At 38.2% G+C, this 21,737-nt stretch overlaps 1 protein-coding gene across 1 annotated transcript; it reads right to left on the reverse strand.

The window, feature by feature from the left end:
- Positions 1-2,274: 2,274 nt before the first annotated feature.
- On the reverse strand, positions 2,275-21,211 carry Serinc1 (serine incorporator 1). Its single transcript, NM_182951.3, has 10 exons — positions 21,091-21,211; positions 18,428-18,589; positions 15,300-15,469; positions 14,299-14,378; positions 13,939-14,076; positions 13,228-13,397; positions 12,388-12,478; positions 6,225-6,369; positions 5,900-6,130; positions 2,275-3,729 (listed from the first exon to the last, which is right to left on the reverse strand). Exons 1-10 carry the CDS (start codon positions 21,127-21,129, stop codon positions 3,594-3,596), a joined length of 1,362 nt encoding a protein of 453 aa, NP_891996.1. The 5' UTR covers positions 21,130-21,211; the 3' UTR covers positions 2,275-3,593.
- Between the last annotated feature and the right edge of the window lie 526 nt (positions 21,212-21,737).

Below are 21,737 nucleotides of genomic sequence, written 5' to 3' on the forward strand. Positions count from 1 at the left end.
GAAATGAAGACTTTTCTGACCTTCCTCATGTAGTCCTCCAGTTTATATTCCTTCACTAGCTTCCTTCCTTGACTGGAGAAGTACAGCCTTCTAAATATACATTGCCTTTCAAAATCATCTTATAGGAGAGGCACCCATCTCTCCTGCATACTGTAGACTAATCATCTCAATTATGGGCTTTCTAGGTTGGTCTGTAAAAGCTGTTAGTGCTCACTGGTACAGAATAATCAGAATTTTTCCACAAATAAATCTTTTACAGGGATAAGCACGATTCACAGTTTAATTATGGCTCTTGAATATCAGTTTTGATCTTGCTATCACAAACATTTATGAAAAATAAATTTTGTTATTTTGTTATAGTAAATATTATTTTATGTCTTTCATAATTCTGTATTAGAATTCAGCTATTTATCAGGTCATGTTTAATTATCCTGAAAGGGAAATATCAGAAAGATAAAGTAGCAGACAAGAAATGAAACCTACCCTTGGTGCCATTTATCAAACTCTGGGCTTGATTTGTTCAGAACTTTCCTCCTGTATAAAAATCATCATTAATGAACAGCTCAGCAAGTACAGAATGTGAGTGAGGTTCAAGTGGAAGAGTGAGTGTTCTTTCCAAGTGACTCCAAATTGATGTAAACCTCTTAAATCAGCTTAGCTGATTTCTAGTTCTTCCAGGCAGCTGGGGCTTATCTGATAGTGTTCAAAGCTTGACCCCCTTTTAATTGTGTGCTCTGGTGGGAACAGGCCTAGTGAATCTGGTCAGTTTCAGGAACTTCCTAAAGCTATTTTGAGTTTTCCTTCCTACTTAAGAACTTCCCACTATAGGATGCAATATTTTGCATCTCTAAGGAAACTCTTTATCCCATAAAATATTTGTGAAAAAAAATAACTTACAACTGACATAATGAAGAGCGTTGCTTTCCACTCTAGTTGCTTCCAGCAGATCATCTTGGTCTAGCCACCACACATGCATGTATGATACTCTGACTCAAGGGATGAATGGGCCACAAAGGAAAAATTGGGAATATGGTATATCTCAATGGGTTCCAAAGTGTAGTAAAATTGATTACATTGTCTTCATTAAGTTAATCTTAACCTGGCTTGTTATTGTTAGGTTGGCCAGAGGTTAAAGTTAGGTTTGCAAATACAAGCTACAAGTAGTATTTTAGACAAGCCATTTCCACATTTTGTGACTTTTTTCACTAACTTGGAATTTGAGTTAGCTATTTCCTTACTGCTTAGCTTATACCCCATGTTTAATCATTCACCCACCGAAAGATATCCATTGTCTTAGGTTTGGCTATTACAAGAGTTGTAATGGCTAGAAACCAGAGTTCAGTTCTCATCAGGCAATTCACTAGCTCTAGCTACTCCAGTGGCCTCCTGTCTGTCTCTCTCACATACCCATATAAATTGCTTGCCTAATACTCTAGAAACTATAAAGAATTTACAAATAAAATATACCAAAGTTTGGCAACTGCTAGAGCTGAATGTCAAATGTTCCCATGTTGACAGTGTGTTCCCAGGAAACTTCACAAGGTGGGACCTTGTGGGCAGACCCTTGAAGATACATAATCCTAGTCCATTTTGAGGGCTGAAGAGTCCAAAATCTTGCTCTGCTGTGGATTCTCACTGGTGTGATACCTTGACACTCCAAAGAAATAAGGACACTTTATTGTGTACTGGAACCTTCAGACTTATGAGCCAAAAAGGTTTCCAAGTCTTCTTATGTGTTCCATTAGAGACCAAAAGTTAATGTAGTGGTTCATGGATAGAAATATCTTATCAAAAAGGATAGTCATTTGGGAAAGGTCTCAATTGGGAAAACATCCCAATTATATGGCTAGTAGGCAAGCCTGATGATCATTTTCTTAAATCACCTTGATGGAGAGAGAGCCCAGCCAATTGAGGTGGTGTCTTCATCCCCCACCTTCCACCCCCAGGCCTATGGTTCTGGAATGGTATATAAAAAAAGACAGACCAAGTCATAGGCAACAAGCCAATAGGTAGCTCTCCTCCGAGGCTCTGCATCAGTTCCTGCCCCGACTTCCTGGATGGTGGACTTCAAACTGTAGGATGAAATAAACCTTTCTTTTCCAGTTACTTAATGGTCATTGTTTTATCACAGCAATAGAAATCCCGAGACAAACTGCTGGCCGGAGAAAAACACACCACAACCTTTTAAAAAAGGGAAAAAAGGCCGCTGGAGGGAAGAAAGAACCTGAGTTAAGTCCATCTAAATTTGTAATGCTAAAGAGCTAACACCACACATTTTCTTTGAATTCGTTTATTTAAGAGATAGAACACAGCCATTCAAACTTGTGAAACAAAGTATTAACACGGGATAAGGTTGGAAAATTAAGATGAATTGCTCTATTCCATTTGCACAATAAATATTTTTAAAGAAGCTTGTAGATCTTTAAAAGCTTTTAAACTAGATACTAACATAAATAAGCATTTCTATCTAAATTGAGGCATACTGATTTTCAATAGAATTATAATATCAATTGCATGGCAGTAAACAAACATTTAAGCATTGTTAAATGTGTAGTGTAATGGAAGTTATCTATTCTTCAAATTAACTATCCTCCTGGCCTTGTGTTTGGATTTTAAAAAAAAGCATGCTGGACAGCAGCAATATATTTTATACAAATTATATACCATTAATAATTTATAAAGTGAATTGTATACTTTGAATACAAAGTGTTTATGTTGTAGTGTTGGCTATTTTTGGTATCCAGCTTTGTCACTAGCTTTTGCACTAGTTGACATTTAAACTGGACTAGACTTTATCTTAAAAGTACCTAACCCGAGCCTAATATTTTATGTCCTCTAAGGTTTCCCATTTTGTTTGGGAGACGTAGTTTGAAATTTTTCTAACATAATATCCTTTTCAAAATTGTGTCTACATGAAGAGCTGTTAATATCTCTATGAAATCCATAATTGTGTGTTCACAAAGAGCAAACCATTCATTTTTTGTAAAGGCCATACTTTCTTAGAGAGAAAATCATAATCTACAGTACTTGCTTTAAAACTCATTACCAGTGACTTTCTGTGAAGGCTCTTGCCTACTGCTCAGCTTACCTCCACTTCCTATACTGCTTTCCACGAAACAAAACATCCTGGACCTCCTAGTAAGAAAAAAATTCTATCAAAATTAAAGGGACTTAAGAGTTTTCAGACAACTAGCTTGTGACTTATTTACATAATTTTAAAACAGCCATTTGCTTTGTATTTGTAGTCCTCTGTAAGGCAACAACACGTCCAGTATTTCAAAAGGCAGCCATACACTTAATGTTTCTAAAGTAGCATAAGTTCTAACACAATTTTAATTCCATATGTACAGAGCAGATGAGATATGCCTATCAACGTCCATCTTTGCTAATTTGCCACCACATTCAAAATTCTCCCTTTGCAATTTATATCACCAGTACACTTAGCAAGAACATGGATAAAATGGCAGAGTAAATCTATTTCATGCAAGAGAAAAAACTGTTACACAACAGCACATACAACTGTACAAAAATTGCGAATACTGTTACTGTCAAATAAACAATGACCAAAGTGGGACTCATGCCAGACGCCCCATTCAGTCAAAATCCCGATTGGTAAGAACAAGTGGTGCCACCAGTGTCCAAACATACAGCACAATGCCAATCCAACTGGAAGAGATTTTCACCCAGACTGCTGTCCATTGACTCTTCATCTCACGAGAAGGCTCATACCTGCAATTTAATAAAAAGTGACTGGAGGTCAGTGGCTTGTGTTACTAAGTTACTAAGTCATCAGACTACTAGGCCCCTTAATCGAAGCTTCCTTTGTACGGAGTTTGTGATAGCAATATGCAGTATCATGGACTCATGATGGTGCTGCAGCAGACCTTTCGCATAGTTTGAGGCACAGTATGCAGTTTGTACATGTTATTAAACAGGAGTGGATGAGAACTGAGTAGTCTCATCTGACTATTCTGTACCTGGTTGGAATGTTTATGGGCCTCCCTTCTCTACCTCACCTCCCTACCCTTCTCAGATTTGACAGATGGGGAAGGAAAGAGATCTTGAAGTTAGCTGATTTTCTGTATACACACACACACACACACACACACACACACACACACACACACACACCCCTTCATATTTATTTTTACTTTTGTTTTTCAACACATGGATTTCTCTGTGTAGTTCTGGCTTCCCTGGAATTCAATATCTATATCTATCTATATCTATCTATCTATCTATCTATCTATCTATCTATCTATCTATCTATCTATGTGTACGTATATATATACAATATATATATGTATATATATATAATATATATATATATATATACATATATCAGGCTAGCATAGAATCAGAGATCCGCCTGCCTCTGTCTCCCAAGTGCTGGGATTAAAGATGTGCTCCACCATTGCCTGGCTTAGTTCTAAATTTTCAATATTTGTTATATAGTAAATAAATTACTAAATTACTGATAACTACTTAATTCTTAACCCAATAAGATGTAATTAGTAATTTAAATAAATTTAAATTTACAAAATTTAAGTAAATTAAAATACTCTTTCATAATACAAATGTGTAAATACTAGCAAGAATGATGTTTTTCTCCATCTTTTGCTGGTTCTATAATATTTAAAGACATGTATAAAAAAAAACATACTTATCCAACCACATAGGTCAGTGTCAATCTTGCTTAGATTCTTTTGGCAATCATTTTAGTCAAAGCCATTTTAAAAGCAAATTATAAAGTTACTTTATATTTTATCAGGAAAGTATTAATTTTGAAGGGATTACCAAAAATTATAGTTAATAGTTTGGTCTTCTTGTAGGACTCATAAAAGTGGGAGTAGGGGCTGTCTTTGACTCTTTGCTTGCTTTAGGGACATACTCTTCCTACTGGGTTATCTAGCCTCACTGTGAGGGGAGGTGCCTAGTCTTACTACAACTTGATACGCCATGGTTGGCTGATATTGTTTTTCTGAAGAAAAAAAGAGGGGAGTGGACTGGAGAAGGGAGGGATAGGATTGGGGTAAGAAAACTGGAAGTTCTAAAATCAACTCACATTAACATATCTGCATCAAAATTTTTCAGATACCTTTTTTTATATTTTTATTTTATATTTTTTATTTTATGTGTTGTACGGTTATTTCGCTTCTATGTATGTCTGCATTCCATACATGTCTATGCTTATGGTGCCATGTATAGACAAGGAATGAAATGCCCTGGAAATGGGAGTTAAAAAATTATGAGGTACCATATGGGTGCTGAAAATTGGACCTGGTCCTTCAGAAAAGCAGCCGGTGCTCTCTTAACCAGTCATCTGGCTCTCCAGCCCAGCTTTTCAGATCTTTTAATGATATCGCTAAAAAAAAAAATCCTTTTAAACAACTGTATGAAACAACTATATGCTGTTATTATATTAGGAATAAATTTATAGTATTAAAATTAAAAATTAAAAATACTAGTAAGTTAAACCAACTTAGTTAACATCCATTTCTATTAAAATATGCTTAGTGAAGTTTTCTATTTAAGTATCCTCAAGATTTGGAACAACTATGCTTGTGTAATTGTCAAATAAGTAAGTAAGTCTGTGTCTCAGAATTCATTTTAACTAGTGAGATACATCCGAGGACTAAAAAGTGCTTTAGAGCTCAAGAAATGGCTCAGGAGGTAAAGCACTTGCCTTGCAAACATCACGACTGAAGTCTGATCCCTAGAACCCACAGCTTAAAAGACCAGGTATGGTGGCATGGGAGAGGTGGGAACAGAAGAATCACTAGAGTTTGCTAGCTAGTCTATTTAGCACACACAAATGTACACACACGCATACTCAAGTAGTGCCATATAGCATGAAAATCCACAAGAATTATCTGAAGTGATTGTGAACTGTAAGTACCTGTACCAGTTGGTAAGGGTCATCATAATGTAAAGCGAAGCCAGGAAGAGCATGAAGTGAAAGAAGGAGTAACTGTAAGTGACTCCATCCCTTTCGTTATCTACAGCTCGGTGGACGCCTTCACCATCGTCTAGTGACCCGTCACTTCTGCCATTCCCGTCCTCTATTAATGTTGACTCATCACTTGTTAGAGTCAGTTTATTAACCTGACTGTTGTTGGAGGTACGGATGCTGCATGAAGAAATTCATAAAGAAACAGTTTTTTAATGATTCCTTAGTCTATATAAATGCACTTCCTGTAAAGTGGACTCATAGCCTGTCTTACCTCGAATAAAACACACAGAGCAGGAAGAGAACGAGTCCTATAATTCCTTGAGGATGCCACCACTGAACAGACTGCCCGTCCTTTGGGACAGGTCTTGTGGTATTGAAGCCAATGATGCTCAGCAGACTTGGATTGCAGTTTGTTTCTATAAAGTACATTAAGGTTCTTTAATGTTACAGTAATATAAAAAAATTAGGACACTGAACTCTTAGGACCTACCTCTAACAGGGCTTTAAAAGGCACAAAATAACAAAATATTTAAACATAATTCGTATGTATTGAGATATAATTTGTATTGATGAGACTTTAGAAAGATTTTTAGAAAAGCTAAAATCACTTTCTTTCCAATCTTACCTTAGAGCCAAGGTATCTTGGTCAACAAATAAGTAAAAAATTTAGATACCTTATCCAAAGTTAATACATTTACAAATACAATGAAGGTTGTTGTAACCATTACATACTCATCAAAAGAAAAATCCGCCAAGGTAACACTTCACTTCCTAACAGCTACGCCCCAAATACAAGGGCACCCTAGTTTGTAAAAGGATAATCACTGCAGCTTAAATCACATATTTACCCTCACATACTATTGGGAAATTTCAAGACCCCACTCTAACCAATGTACAGGTCATTGAGCTAAAAACTAAACAGAAGTACTTACAGACCAAATGGACCCAACAGCTTGGTATACAACATTTCACATCAACAGAAAAGAATACACCTCTGCACCTCATGGACTAGTCTCCAAAAAGTGACCGCATACTTAGACAAAGTAAATCTCGACAGATACAAGAAAACTGCAAACCCTACATCCTATCAGACCATCACTGATTAAAGCTGGACATTAGCAACAAGAACAACAGAAAGCTTACAAGCTCAGCGAGAAAGAACAACTCTCTACTGAATGAGAAAACAGGACAAGTAAAAAGACTTTTCTAGAATTAAATGAAATATACATATAGCATTGCCAAACTTCTGGGACATAGCGACAGGGGTGCTAAGAGGAGTTCCTACATTAAAAAAAAAAAAAAAAAAAGGTGAGCTCTCATACGAGCAACTGAAAAGCACATCTGAAAGTTCTAAAAAAAAGTAAGCACATGCAAGATGCAAGAGGAGTGGATAGCAAGAACTAACCAAACCAAAACAGAGACATGATACAGTCAAGGAAGCAGGGCTGGTTCTTTTAGAAAAAAAATAAATAACAAGATAAGCAAACCCTTATCCAAACTAACCAAAATGTGGAGACTATCCAAAGTAATACAATGAGAAATGAAAGGGTACATAACAGACACCGAGGAAATCCAGAGAATCATAAGAACATACTAAAAACCTAGATTCTACCATATTGGGTAACCTAAAAAAATGGATAGTTTTGATAGGTAACATTTATCAAAATTACCGAAGATCGGATTTTAAAAGACCTCTAGTACCTAGTGAAACAGAAGCAGTCATTAAAAGTATTCCAACTGAAAAAATCCCCAGGACCAAATGGATTTAGCACAATTCTACCAGACTCTCAAAGATGAGTTAACACCAATACTCCTCAAGTTATTCCATAAAATAGAAACAAAAGGAACATCAGCCCAGTTCGTTTCATGAGGCCACAGTTACCCTGATACATAAACCACATAAAGGTTCAACAAAGAAAGAGAATGACAGACTAATTCCCCCTTTGAACACAGCTACAAATATAATACTTGCAAACTGAATCCAAGAATACATCAAAATGACCATCCATCAGTAGGATTCATTCAAGAAATCTCAGAGATGGCTCAATATACAAAAATCATTAAATGTAATCCATCAAAAAAACTAAACTAAAGAAAAAAAGAAACCTCATACGATCATCTCATTAGATACAGAAAAAGCTTTTGACAAAACCCAACACCGCTAAAAGTTCTAAAGAGATTAGGGATACAAGGGTCATAACTCAACATAATAAAAGCATTTACAGCAACCCTATATATAGCCAACAAATTAAATGGAAAGACACTCAAGGAAATTCCACTAAAATTTGGAACAAGACAAGGTTGTCCATAAATATCTACTCAATATAGTACTTGAAGTTTTATTTAGAACAATGAGACAACTGAAGGAGATCAAAGGGATAAAAATTAGAAAGGAAGAAGTTAAAGTACTGTTATTTACAGATGGTATGATAGTATACATAAGTAGCCCCCAAAATTCTACCAGTGAACACTTACAGCCAAAAATACCAACACAGTAGCTGAATATAAGATTAATTCAAAACAAAACAAAACAGTAGTGTTCCTATATGCAAATGACAAACAGACTGAGAAAGAAATCAGGGAAACAACACTTCACAATAGCCACAAATAATATATAATATCTTGGAGTAACTCTAACCAGGCAAGTGAAAAATCTGTATGATTAAAACTTGACAGTAACAGATGGTGCGATCTTCCATGCTCCTGAATTGGTAGAAGTAACATGGTAATAAACATGTCCATCTTAACCAAAATGCAATCCCCATCAAAATCCCAACACAATTCTTTACAGACAACTTTACAGACAGGACAACTTTCTCAACTTCATATAAAAGCACCAAGGAGAGCTAAAATAATCCTATACAATTAAAAAAAAAAAAAACCTTACAGAGGTAGCATCATCCGGGACTTTAAGTACTACAAACAGCTGTAGTAATAAAAACCACTTGGTATTGGCAAAAACAGACAAGCTGATCAATGGAATGGAATCAAAGACTCAGCCATAAATCCACACACCTATGGATACCTGATTTTTAACAAAGACACCAGGAATATAGAATGGGGGGAAGAGCATCTTCAACAAATGGTGATAGTCTAACTGGATGTCTGCATGTAGAAGAATGCAAATAGATCCTTATCTATCACCCTGCACAAAACTCAATACAAAGTGAATCAAAAATTTCAACATAAAACCAAATATACTGAGCCCGATAAAAGAGGAAGTTGGAATTGCCTTAAATTCACTGGCACAGGAGAAAACTTCCTGAACAGAACACCAATAGCACAGGCACTAAGATCAACAATAAATAGGACCTCAAGAAACTGAAAAGCTTCTATAAGGCAAAGGTACTATCACACAAAGTGGCAGCCTACAGAATGGGAAAAGATTTTTACCCATAATCAACAAAGGACCAATATCTAAAATATATAAAGAATACACAAAACTAGATCTCAAAAAAAAAAAAAAACCCCAAAACAAATAATCCAATTAAAAGATGGGGTACAGATAGATCTAAACAGAATTCTCAATAGAGGAAACACAGAAATATTCAACATTGTTAGCCATTCAGGGAAATGCAAATCAAAACCACCTTGAGATTCCATCTTACCACTTGTCAGAATGGTTAAAATCAGTAACACAAGTGACACTTCACACTGTTGAGAATGAGGAACGGGAACACTTCTCCACTTTTGGTGGGAGTGCAAACTTGTACAGCCACTTTGGAAATCATACAGTGGCTGTTCCTCAGAAAACTGGGAATCAATTTACCTCAAGACCCATATAGGGGTTGGGGATTTGGCTCAGTGGTAGAGCGCTTGCCTAGGAAGCGCAAGGTCCTGGGTTCGGTCCCCAGCCCCCCAAAATAAAGAAAGAGAAAAGATCCATATACCCAAAGGATGCTCTATCCTACCACAAGGATAATTGCTCAACAATGTTTATTGTGGCTTTATTCATAATATCCAGAAACTGGAAAAAACCTAGATGACCCTCAACAGAAGAATGGAAAAATAAAATTTACACAATGGAATATTACTCAGCTATTAGAAAAAAGTTACCATGAAATCTGCAGGCAAATGGACAGAACTAGGGGAAAAAAATCATCCTCAGTGAGGTAACTCAGACCTAGAAAGATAAATTCAGTATATATTTGCTCATAAGTGGCTATCAGCCATTATAAGTAAATGATATCCAGGCTACAATTGTAGATCCAAAGAAGATAGGTCAAGAGGAGAGATCTGAGGGGATACCAGAATCTCAGAGAGGGGGAAAGAGGTTTTACAGGTGTACTGGGTGTGGCCAAGGATGGGAGTGGAAAATCAAGGGGGCCAGGGAGATGGGGTGGATAGATAGAATTCAGGAGAAAACAGCTGGATTGGGGGGGGGGGGCATTTGGGTTAGTGTACAGTGGAAATATCCTAGAATACATGAAGGTGATCCTAATGGGGACTTGTTAAATAGTGGGGCATGTAGAGTCCCAACTGGCCATCTCTTGTCACCAGTGAGGCTTCCAGTGGTGAGGCTGAGTTTTGTTCAGTGAAGTTGTTGGCCAAGGTGGTGGGATAGAAATTCCCAAACAACCCACGCTTTTGTTAAGAGAAAGTGTTGCTCTCTGCAAACTGACAGCAGGGCCCCTCTGCAGAGGACAACACCCACACTACTCATTGATCACAGACTCCTGCATTCTATTGGTACAGGAAGGGGCTCTGCCGGTTACCAGTAGAGAAATATGTACACAAACCCAGCCACAGAACCTTTAACCCACAATCCTTCTTGCCTACAAACTATACTAGGGCAATGGTGACACAGAACTTGTGGGAGTAAACAACCGATGTCTGACTTTACCTAAGCCTCCTCCACCAGAAGAAACTCCTATACCCGACACTGCTTGAGTATCCAGAGACTAGGTAGCCCAGAGACGTACAGTAAGACCAAACAAAATTTTGCTATACTCATGCTATACTCAGTGTCTTATCTCGTCAGCATCTGCATCTTTTTCCAACAGCAGATGAAAACAGATGCAGAGACCCACAGGCAGACACTATGTGGAGAAAGTCTAAATGGAAGGTCTCCATCAAATCCCTCAAGAGCTCAGGGAATCCTTAAGGCATCAGGTTTATCTACTACTTTAGCCCATGTTTATAACATACCACCCTCATAAAACTCAAAAAGTAAAACCTATCATATATTTAAAAGAAAAAAAAGTATGAAAAAGAAATGCAAGTGTTTTAAGCCTTTTCTACCCTTTTCTACCCTTCTACCCTTCTTTACCATTTTGAATGGACAAGTGTCCGCCAAAGCAGGATTTCTCAATCTGTGAGTCACCTCTTGCACAGGGATCACCCGAGACCACTGACACTCAGGGATTTACATATGACTCATAACAGTAGCAAAATCACTATGAGGAAGTAGCAGCAAAAATAAGTTTATGGTTGGGCATCATCACAACATGAGGAACTCTTAAAAAGTCACAGCATTAGGAAGGTTTGAGAACCACTGCACTAAAAATATCCAATATATATTCATTTTAAATTCCAACAAATCCAAATCTTCAACCTCCACTTTATTAATGAACACAACATAGGGATAACTTCTCAAGCAAATTATTTGGGATATTTTAAAATTGCTTATTTTAGGGTGGGAGGGGAGAAGATCCCTGTCTCTGTAAATGACAAATTTGAGTTTGCAAATAATGAATCAGAAAACTTATTTTATATGAATATTAATTTACAGAAAAGCAAAAATTATTTTCTAAAAATTATAATTTCTTTATACCTTCAAAATATACAGGTTTCTATTTCCCATGGGATTCACTGTAACTGGAGTACAGAGATCCATACAAAGCCAATTATCTAATACAAGATAGTTACAAAAATTGGGAAAAACATCTAACTAAATGTACAACAGCATTTTGGAGGCTGAGGTGGAGGGTAGGGGTTGGCTTCCAAGTGTTCATGCTCAGCCTGAGCCACAAAGTGAAACTCTGTCTTAAACAAAACACGAAACATTTGAAAATACTTTATTTCTCCCCATATTCAACTATCTCAGATAACTGTAAAAATTAAGTATATATGATTTTTTAAAAAGATTTATTTATTATATATAAGTACATTGTAGCTGTCTTCAGACACACCAGAAGAGGGCATTAGATCTCATTACAGATGGTTGTGAGCCACCATGTGGTACTGGGATTTGAACTCTGGACCTCTGGAAGAGCAGTCAGTGCTCTTAACCACTAAAGCATCTCTCCAGCCCTGTAGAAATGATTGCTTTTAAAGCCGTATCAGTAGTGAAAAGAAATAGCAATACCTTCAAGATGAACTGGTACTACCTACAAGCTTTACTTCTCTACTAGTAACTAACTAACTTCATCTCTTAAAATGACAAGTTTTGAATAAAAAACAATACTGCATGACTCATTATAAAGAAAACATACCTGGTTCATTAGTCATAGCAGACCATGTCAAATACATTGTGTAGATTGTAATTACTGAAGACTGTAACAAGCCAGATCTTGGTTGTGATTCCTACAAAGAAAATATTAAGCAATGCAGATAAAAATCTGACATTCTGATTTGTGAAAGTTTAGAAAGTAAAGGATCTATAAAAACGAGTGGTAGCTTGGGAGGGAATAGGGAGGCAAATTTTAGAACATAGGCAGAAGGAACACCCATTCAGAGCCTGCCCCACGTGTGGCCCATACATATACAGCCAAAAAAAACTAGATAAGATGGATGAAGCAAAGAAGTGCAGGCAGACAGGAGCCGGATGTAGGTCTTTCCTGAGAGAGACAGCCAGAATACAGCAAATACAGAGGCGAATGCCAGCAGCAAACCTCTGAACTGAGAATAGGACCCCCGTTGAAGGAATCAGAGAAAGAACTGGAAGAGCTTGAAGGGGCTCGAGACCCCATATGTACAACAACGCCAAGCAACCAGAGCTTCCAGGGACTAAGCCACTACCTAAAGACTATACATGGAATGACCCTGGACTCTGACCTCATAGATAGCAATGAATAGCCTCGTTAAGAGCACCAGTGGAAGGGGAAGCCCTGGGTCCTGCTAAGACTGAACTCCCAGTGAGCTAGATTGTTGGGGGGAGGGTGGCAATGGGGGGAAGATGGGGAGAGGAACACCCATAGAGAAGCGGAGGGGGAGGGATTAGGGGGATGTTGGCCTGGAAACCGGGAAAGGGAATAACAATGAAAATGTAAATAAGAAATATCCAAGTTAATAAAGATGAAAAACAAAAAAAAAGCGTGGTAGGCAGTGCATACCTGGATCTTGGGCAGAATGGACATTACAGACGCGCCGATGCAGAGCAGCATGTTGACACTGATGAACGCCTTGTTTTCTGAGCAGCTGGCTGGGTGAGTATAGTATACAAAGAACAGGATGATGGCGACCAGAGACAGCAAGTAATTCAGAGCGGTGGCTGACAACAGGGCTGTGAAAGAAATACAACTGAATTATTAGATTTTATAAAAATATTAGGAATTTAGCATGGCACTTGTTTCTAAATAAATCTTACATTTTAGATAACTAATCAGTTCATGCTTATTATAATTATACTACTGCAGAAATCTTAGCTGTTAGGCATCCTTTATACTTTAGTATAGTGTTCTGAAGTTCCTGTTTGTGCTGTGTACTGCTGCTGACCAATTACACAACTCTGTGTTTATTAGTGGTCTTCCCTTTAAACTTTTAATGTACAGGGAAGTTTGGGTACAAAAATAAAGCTTTAAGAAATGGACTTGGAGCGTTTTTGGGCTATTTAAGGGTCTTTGGTTTCTTTTCTGGTCCTTGGATAAATTCCTAGTTACTAAGAACAAAATTTTCAACAAGTTGCTGATACAGTCATTCATAAACTTCAACAGAAAACCTCTTCAGAGGACATTAGAACACAAAAATCCTAAGTGATGTACCCGTAACCTATTCTGCTCTCACCAACATTCACTACACGCAAGATAGAAGAAACAAAAGCTCACCTGCATACCAACATCTTGAGTTCCCTTCTTCCATTTTTTCAACCCAGGATTCATTCCAAGAATGGGCAAAGTCAATAAGTAAGACTAGTTGTATAAGGATGAAGCAAAAGGCGCCTGCCATGCCCACATAAAACCACACTGAAATGAAAAACAGTGCAGTTCAAGCAAAGGAATGACTGCGTTCATTTTTATTATTTTTCTTAATAAATCTTAATACAAAAAGGGAAAACGTAAGTAAATTGATTTTGCAACTGGGGTAAAAAAGGAAATACCAAACAAAAGAAATTAGAACTCCAGGTAGCAGTTACTATGGCCTCCTATACAAAACAAAAGATTATCACAGAATATTTAAAAACTCACCAGTTGTAAAAGTGCCTTCTGGGATGAAGAATGCGCCAATAATAATTGCAACTGCTGTAGCAAATTTAAAGAACCAGAATCTAAGACAGAAACAAATGTAATAAGAACCCAAAAAACAACTCAAATACTAAAGCTTTTCAGAACCACTTAAAGAACAGTTACACTTTATATTAAGCATATACTGAACATAAAATAATCATTATGTAGGCTACTGTAAAGATGGTCCTAAGAAAAGATGTGCCACCAGTTCATTTAAGAACACTGGCTTCATTTCACCGCACTGAGCTGCATAATATGTGTATATATAAAGTACAATTTCATGTCACAAATGAACAGCTTTAATAAATTAGGACAAATGCCTACATCTAAAATAGTAATTTAAGACAGCCAATGACTAAACTGATCAAAACCTGTTATAGAACAATTTTTATTATCCTAGTATTACATTTTTACTCCCTGTCTTTCACAAAGCATGTCAACAAATAAATAGAACATATAAAGAAAAACTAATTTATAAAAGGAAACAGATAAAATTCAAGTCATTCAAATAAAAAAACAGATGACATACTCAATAGTAAAGGAGACTGATTAAATTAGCAGTTTTGTTTTCTTCCTAGTTTGTGGAAAACAATCATCTAGAAAAATATACCTGTTCAGTAATAATATTTCTTTCTAGTTGGCTGCCTTGCAGACCTAGGAATTCAGAGTTCTATATGATAGGACTGGTTTACCAAAAGCTAAAAGAAGGGGCACCAATACTCTTCCTTTAATCACACATATAGCCTCTTTTGATATTAAAATTCATAATCAGATGTGATGCCAACAAATGACCCAGCACTATTATTTAATACCCAAGACAAGACTTTCTCTAGTAAAATCAACAGTTTTTAAAACTTTTTTTAATGAAAAAGATAAATCTGCTTTGAAATTTCTTTAGATGAAGTCAAAATTCCTGGAAAGAAAAGGCGATACAGATAGTCTCTCCTGTCACCAAAGCTTACCCGTTGTGGACCGCGGCTCTAGGGTCGCTGCTGCTTTTCACTTTGATCATTAGTAAAGAGAGGAGAAGATAGAACATGGCCAGGCCAAAGCACAGGCGATACACAGCTTTGTAGCCAACCAGAATATTACAAGGAACAACACCTTTCTCATTCTCACAGAACCCAGGAATCTAGAAAAACCAAATGAGTTTATGATCAATACTTTTCATGAACTAAAAGTTCCATGTAAACTGTAATCTGCTTTACAGGCCATAACACACATAGGCATACATCCGTAGACACACGCACATGCACAGGCACACACAATATAAGCATCTTAACTGGGTAAAATGAGGTGGTGGGAAGTTAAGGCCAGGCATGGTAGCAGGGGCATTTATTTAGTCCTAGCATTTGGGGAGGCAGAAGTAGGCAGATTTCAAAGTTAACCTGGTCTACACATAGATCCAAGCCAACTGGGGCTATATAGCAAGACATTTTCACAGACATATACACACACACATTAAAACTTCCAGGCAAACAGTAAACTATCAATGGCCAAGTCTAAGATAGATGATTTCTCTGAGCTCAAGATTTATTTTTATTCTTTAAATATGTATTTTAAGTTACATAAAAACAAAATGTACATATTTATATTGTATCATAATTTCAAATATCCTAAGACTAGCATTCTACTACTACTGTGGTATGCTGAATTACATATGCAAAATAGGTGAGAAGTGAACAAAAGCTTAAAGAATTACATAAAAGAGTCACATTTTAAGACATAGACAATAAAAAAGTTGCTTTTTAAAGCCAAGGCTATTTATATCGATTTTGAGTATAAGACCTTTAAATGTTACTTGTGATTATAAGGAGCTTATTGCTGACAGTGTATTTATATTGTAATTGAGAAACAGCAGGGACCACTTCAGAAAAGTACAATGGATTCGGATAGAGGGGCACAGTAACAGCACTGTTGCCAGGCAACATGGGTGATCTGCAGCAACACACTCTCACAGACAGAAAATCACACTGAACTCAGAGTACAAAGAAGAAACTTTTGTGAGGAAAGTGGCAGTATTATTAAGAACTACACAAACTTACTGTTCATATGTATAAAAATAAACTATTTCTCCCACGCCTAATCGCAGTACTCCAAGGATACTGTACTTTAAATACTAGTTTTGAAGCAGCCATATCCAGCAGCTGTTTAAGTCCTCACCTTCTTTAATCCTTGGTGTACTGACAGTCATTCCTACAATTCTATCTAAAGCCTGTGTTCTTGTGGTTTTTCTCATTGCTTCTTCAGGTATTGTCCTTGCTCTCTGTCAATCCTTGAGAGAGCTGTTGATCAAGTTCTAGCACTGCTAACACTGAGTCACTTTCCAACAGTGCATACACACACACACACACACACACACACACACACACACGGTTATATAGTTATATAGTTTTATATATAATGGTATATATTGTTTATAGGTATAAATCAATCTATTCATCTATTAAAAGATTTATTTTTGATTATGTGTTTTGTAGATATGTGCACAGGTTCCCACTGAGGACAGAAGAGGGCCATCACATCTCTAGGAAGTGGGAGGTCAGGCAGCTGTGAGCACTTCCCCCTAAGTTCCCAAGAACTAGACCCTGGCTGGCACTGACAATATTTGGATGCCAGTTACTACAACATCCATATAAACCACCCGAGGCCTATTCCCTATGATCTTACCATTGCAACAGTCTCTACATCTAAGTGCTTGACTTCTGTCTTTACCAAGGCAATCCTCAGAAGTCATTTGCTCACAGCCTTTCCCTGTCATTACTGCTTCACTTTCAGGCATTGCATTTACATTTTACTTATCTTTAAAATGTTCCCTTTTCAGGGAACAAAAATCAAAACACACACAATGTGTGTGTAACAGCTTTCCTGTTACAATGACATTACCAAAGTATGGTTTCTTTACTTCTGTATTGATATACATTAATACATATGGCTTCCATCACATTTTTGTACATATGTATAATGTACTCTGATCATCATCACGCCACCATCCTTTCCTGTCTTCCTCCTACTCCTGTTGATCCCTGTTGTCTTCCTATTTGTCCTGTTTATTTTTTCCTTTGACCCAATGACACTTTCATTACAGTAGCTTCCTGAAGGGTTGTTTAGAGGACCACAGACACCATGGCTACGCTACTGAAGAAATTGTCTTTCTTCCCCCAGCAGCTACCTAATTACGTGTGAATTCTAAGAGGTAGAACCTTGTGGGAGTCCCTCCCTCCTCCATCGCTGATGTTTGTGGGTCCAATCACATGTACATCATAGACGCTGCGAGTTTGCACGTAGAATGTTATGCCTGAAAGTCAGAATTTGACACCATTCTTCATTTCCTCTGGTTCTTACATTCTTTCTGTCCCTACATAAACAATGTTCCCTGAGCCTTGGACACAGGGACACAGATAACCCATTCAACCATTAAGTTATTTCCCACACCCTAGCTGGTTTCTAGGCCTCTGCAGGTACCAGTGTCCACTGTAAAACACAAGCTTCTCTGAGCACAGCTAAATACCACTGAGCTGTATATATGAAGAACAGTTACTTAGAGGAAATCTGAGGGTAGTTCACTTAGTGAAACAGTAGCAGCAGCATCCCAAGTAGGCCCGATACTCTCTAGTCCAGGCTTTGATGAGGCTTATAGTAAAGGGTTTACGTTAATAACAGATGTAAATTCCTTCCAGTGTTGGGGCCTCTCTAACTGGCTTGTCACTACTGTACCATTGGCTACATCTTGCCTGGGTATTATGGCAGAGTCAACGACCGAGTAAGACTGCCGATGACAATCTTCCCCAACAGCCTGCATAGCAGCTACTGATATGATGAGGGCCAGTTGCAGGAAGGAAACGTCTAGACCACTTCCAGCCTGATTTCTTATGGCCTGAGGCTACAGCATGCTGTGTCTTAGTAAGGAATCTACCATCTGTTCTGATGGGAACTAACATTTTCTGTGCTGCCATCATAAGAACAAAATCTACTAAAACTGGGGTTCCATATTACTCTACATTTATACCACTTTACTTTTAATACCCCCAAAGTTATTTTATGCATATTCTACAATTTTAGTTCATCAACATTAAAACAAAAGCCTGACCTTATTCAGTTGTTCTTCCATTCCTGGTATTAACATTACACAAGCTACGCATACTCCAACAAGCAAGAAAAGTGCATAGATCAATCTAGTCACAGTGGAGTTGTTCCCACTAGGACAGCATCGGCACAGCAAACACGGGGCGCTGCCACACAAACAGGGAATCTGGGAAAAATATTAAACAACAGCATAGTTTAAAACAGTCCAATAAATATACATTCTATGTGTTGAAGGGATAAACAGTGACATTAATTCAAAAAGCTTAAAAGTATTTGATGTGCATACATTACCTACACGCTCTAAAACCCAAGGCAAAAATAGAACAAGGTCAAATAATGAACAGCCTTTGTCCTCTATATCAAGTAAAACTATTTAAAAACATGGGAAATAACCATCAGCAACCGAGACTCATCTAAGAAATGGAAGGTTCATAAAGAGCACAGCTACTAAGCTCACCTTCGGGCTCCACCTCCCAGTAAGTATACAGTCATAGAATTCTGGGAATTCTCAACCCTAGAGGGTGGGGAAGGGTGGGGGGCATGAATGATGCACCACAACCCTGAAGTGAATTGGTATTCTTATTTTCTTCCAACTTTCTGTTAATAGCAATAAAACTATCACTAGAAAAGGTGGGGTTTTTTTTAAGGGTAAGTCAACAACTGGTTAACAACTAGCTAACTTTAATGAACTCTTTGCTAATGAATTAGTTAATGAGTAGCTTTAGACCAGGAGAGCTTAACATGTATAGACATTACTAAGGCAGAGTTTAAGTATCTCACAAGGGTTGGCATAACCTGGACTGACACCATCAGTCAGACTTCAGGTTGGATGTAGCAGGGTATCCCAGCTCTGGGGGAGAGACCCACAGGTACTCCAAGGGAACAGCGTTGTAGGAGACAAATTTCCATATCAAGTATAACTGCTCAGAAGCACACGAAGCAGCCTCACGTTATGTTTCAGGAACGGAAATGGGATGGTATAGCAATTATGCAAACATACACAGAAGAATAAATTCTATGTACAAGATAAGACATTTATATAAAAATAACTCAGCGAGAAAAGGACGAGTCCTACCAGTGCACTTCATTGGAGAGCGAGAGAAACAAAAGCCAGGGAGGGAGGGAGAGGCAAGAGGACAGAGACAGTACCAGCTTCGTCAAAGGCATTCCTTTAGTGAATCAAAGTGCCGATCTTAAGTTGTAGACATAGTAATGAAATTTATCCAACAGTGTTCTCCAAAGCTATTTTGACTTAAAACGCACATATACGGAAACTCCTTAAAACTTAAAAAAGGGAAAAAAAAATATTGAAACACCAGCCTTGAGGGGGAAAAAAAACAAACATTGCTCATAACTGAACTGGGAAATAATAAAATGGAAAATTCATATCCCTCTAAGTCTATGATCTCAATGGAACTGCTGTGTGCTCACATCACAACCAAGCTAACTCTAGTATCACAAATTAAAAAACGATTTTTATGTGCATGCATGTCTATGTGTGGGAGAATGTGCCTCTAGGAGCCAGTCAGAGGAGAGTAGAAGAGGGTGTCAGATTCCCAAGCAGTTGTGAACTGTCGAATGTGTGGGTGTTGGGAACTAAACTCCATAATCTAGCAAGAGCAACAAGCTGAATCGTCTCCCCAGCTCATACTTATTAAGTTTTATTACACTAAATTTTGCCTTCTATATAAAAGGGTCAACAGATTCAATTAGGCTCTGAGGTCAAGTTTCCATATCCAACTGCAAATAGAAAAATATAAGGGAATAACTTGATGGACTGTCACACAGTACTGAATAAAAACTAAGCACTTATAATTCAAGTCATACCAAAGCATTTTTCAAGAGATGACGCATGTAAACTAGCCAGTTCATTGGTTAACATATATGCAATAGGATGATTTGGCTAGTCAGGAAATTCTTACGATTTAAATTTAGAAATCATAGGCCAAAGAATAAGATTCGAATCCAAATACCAAGTCAAAAGCAATGAAGGTTTTTATTATAAACTGCACTGCCAATGTTTTGTCTATTGGGGAATGGAGTCCTCTGTGCCACCTGGGTTACGAAATCTTGCCATTGATCTAATGATTGTACTGTCTAACGAAAACGCAATATACCCTTCCTATAGCATCGACTTTCAGACTGCACGCTCATGTTTTACGTCACACACACACAAAAAAAATCAGTACCCGAGACCTGAACACCTTTTCCAGAAACGTAAAATTTAAAAATATAAGAATCCAAGCCACCGATGCCGAAGAAGGTAGGTAGTAAGGGAATTCTGACTAATGTATTAAAAAACAAAACAAAAGCAAAAACAAAAACGAGGCTACAACGACACTGCTGTCAAGCTGTCCCAAATAACAGGCCCGATTCCCTGGTGGCTGCGCATTAAAACAAAGAGGCCTCTGGGAATGACAGTGTCGCAGTGCGAGGTCGCCGGTATCGGGGTGACAGCAAGAACCGCGATACCCGCGGGAGGAAGGAGTTGGAACGGCGACAGCCGAGGCTCACACCAGAAGGAAAGCCATTGCTCGGGCGACGCCCCGCTCCGCCCGGCCTCGGCCTCGCCCTCAGTAGACTCCAGCCGCGAAGTGGAGCCGCACAGACCGGAGGAGGGCGGATAAACCCAACTTTCACGGGCCCGCGAGCCCCAGGCCGCCTTACCCAGCTCGCCACGGAGCACAGCCCCAAAACGCTCCCCATCGTCGCCGCGTCGCCCGACCAGCGCGAGCCGACAAGATGGAGACAGCTTCTTCCTTGCTTTTTCGAGGCTTATTTACTGTCTGGCAGGCACTTCCGACGCAGACGCACCCGCCCCTCAGCTTTGAGTGCGTCACTTCCGCTCAGACCTGGATCCGGTGGCTGCTGCCGGGCGTGCGCAGTGCATTTGCCCGGAGGAAGGGCGTGGTCTTCGGCGTTGCGACCTCGGAGGACCACTGTTAAAAAATAGATCTGTGGCTTCGTGGACTGGCCCTTCTTCGCCAAGTAAAGAAAACTGTGTTAGGCAAGGCCCGTGCGTACCACTGTTGAAGAGCTCTGAACTGTTACTGCTTTTGAGACATTGGTTCCTCATGGGATTTAGCCATCTCATGTCTACCTAAGTCCCCTTTCTAGTTTTGTGTTCCTTTGTTGTTGTTCTGTTCACATACGCATTTTATGCCTGTGGCCACTATGTGGAACAAGTCTCACTGGTATATACATACATATATATCTCCAAATATAGCCCTTTCAGTTCTTTTGTTTAATATTGATGCACATTTTAACTTCTTTTTTCCTAGTAAGATTTTCCAAGTACATGGTTTGTACTTGAA

The sequence above is a fragment of the Rattus norvegicus genome, chromosome 20 (genome assembly GCF_036323735.1).
Source record: "Rattus norvegicus strain BN/NHsdMcwi chromosome 20, GRCr8, whole genome shotgun sequence".
Taxonomy (NCBI): domain Eukaryota; kingdom Metazoa; phylum Chordata; class Mammalia; order Rodentia; family Muridae; genus Rattus; species Rattus norvegicus.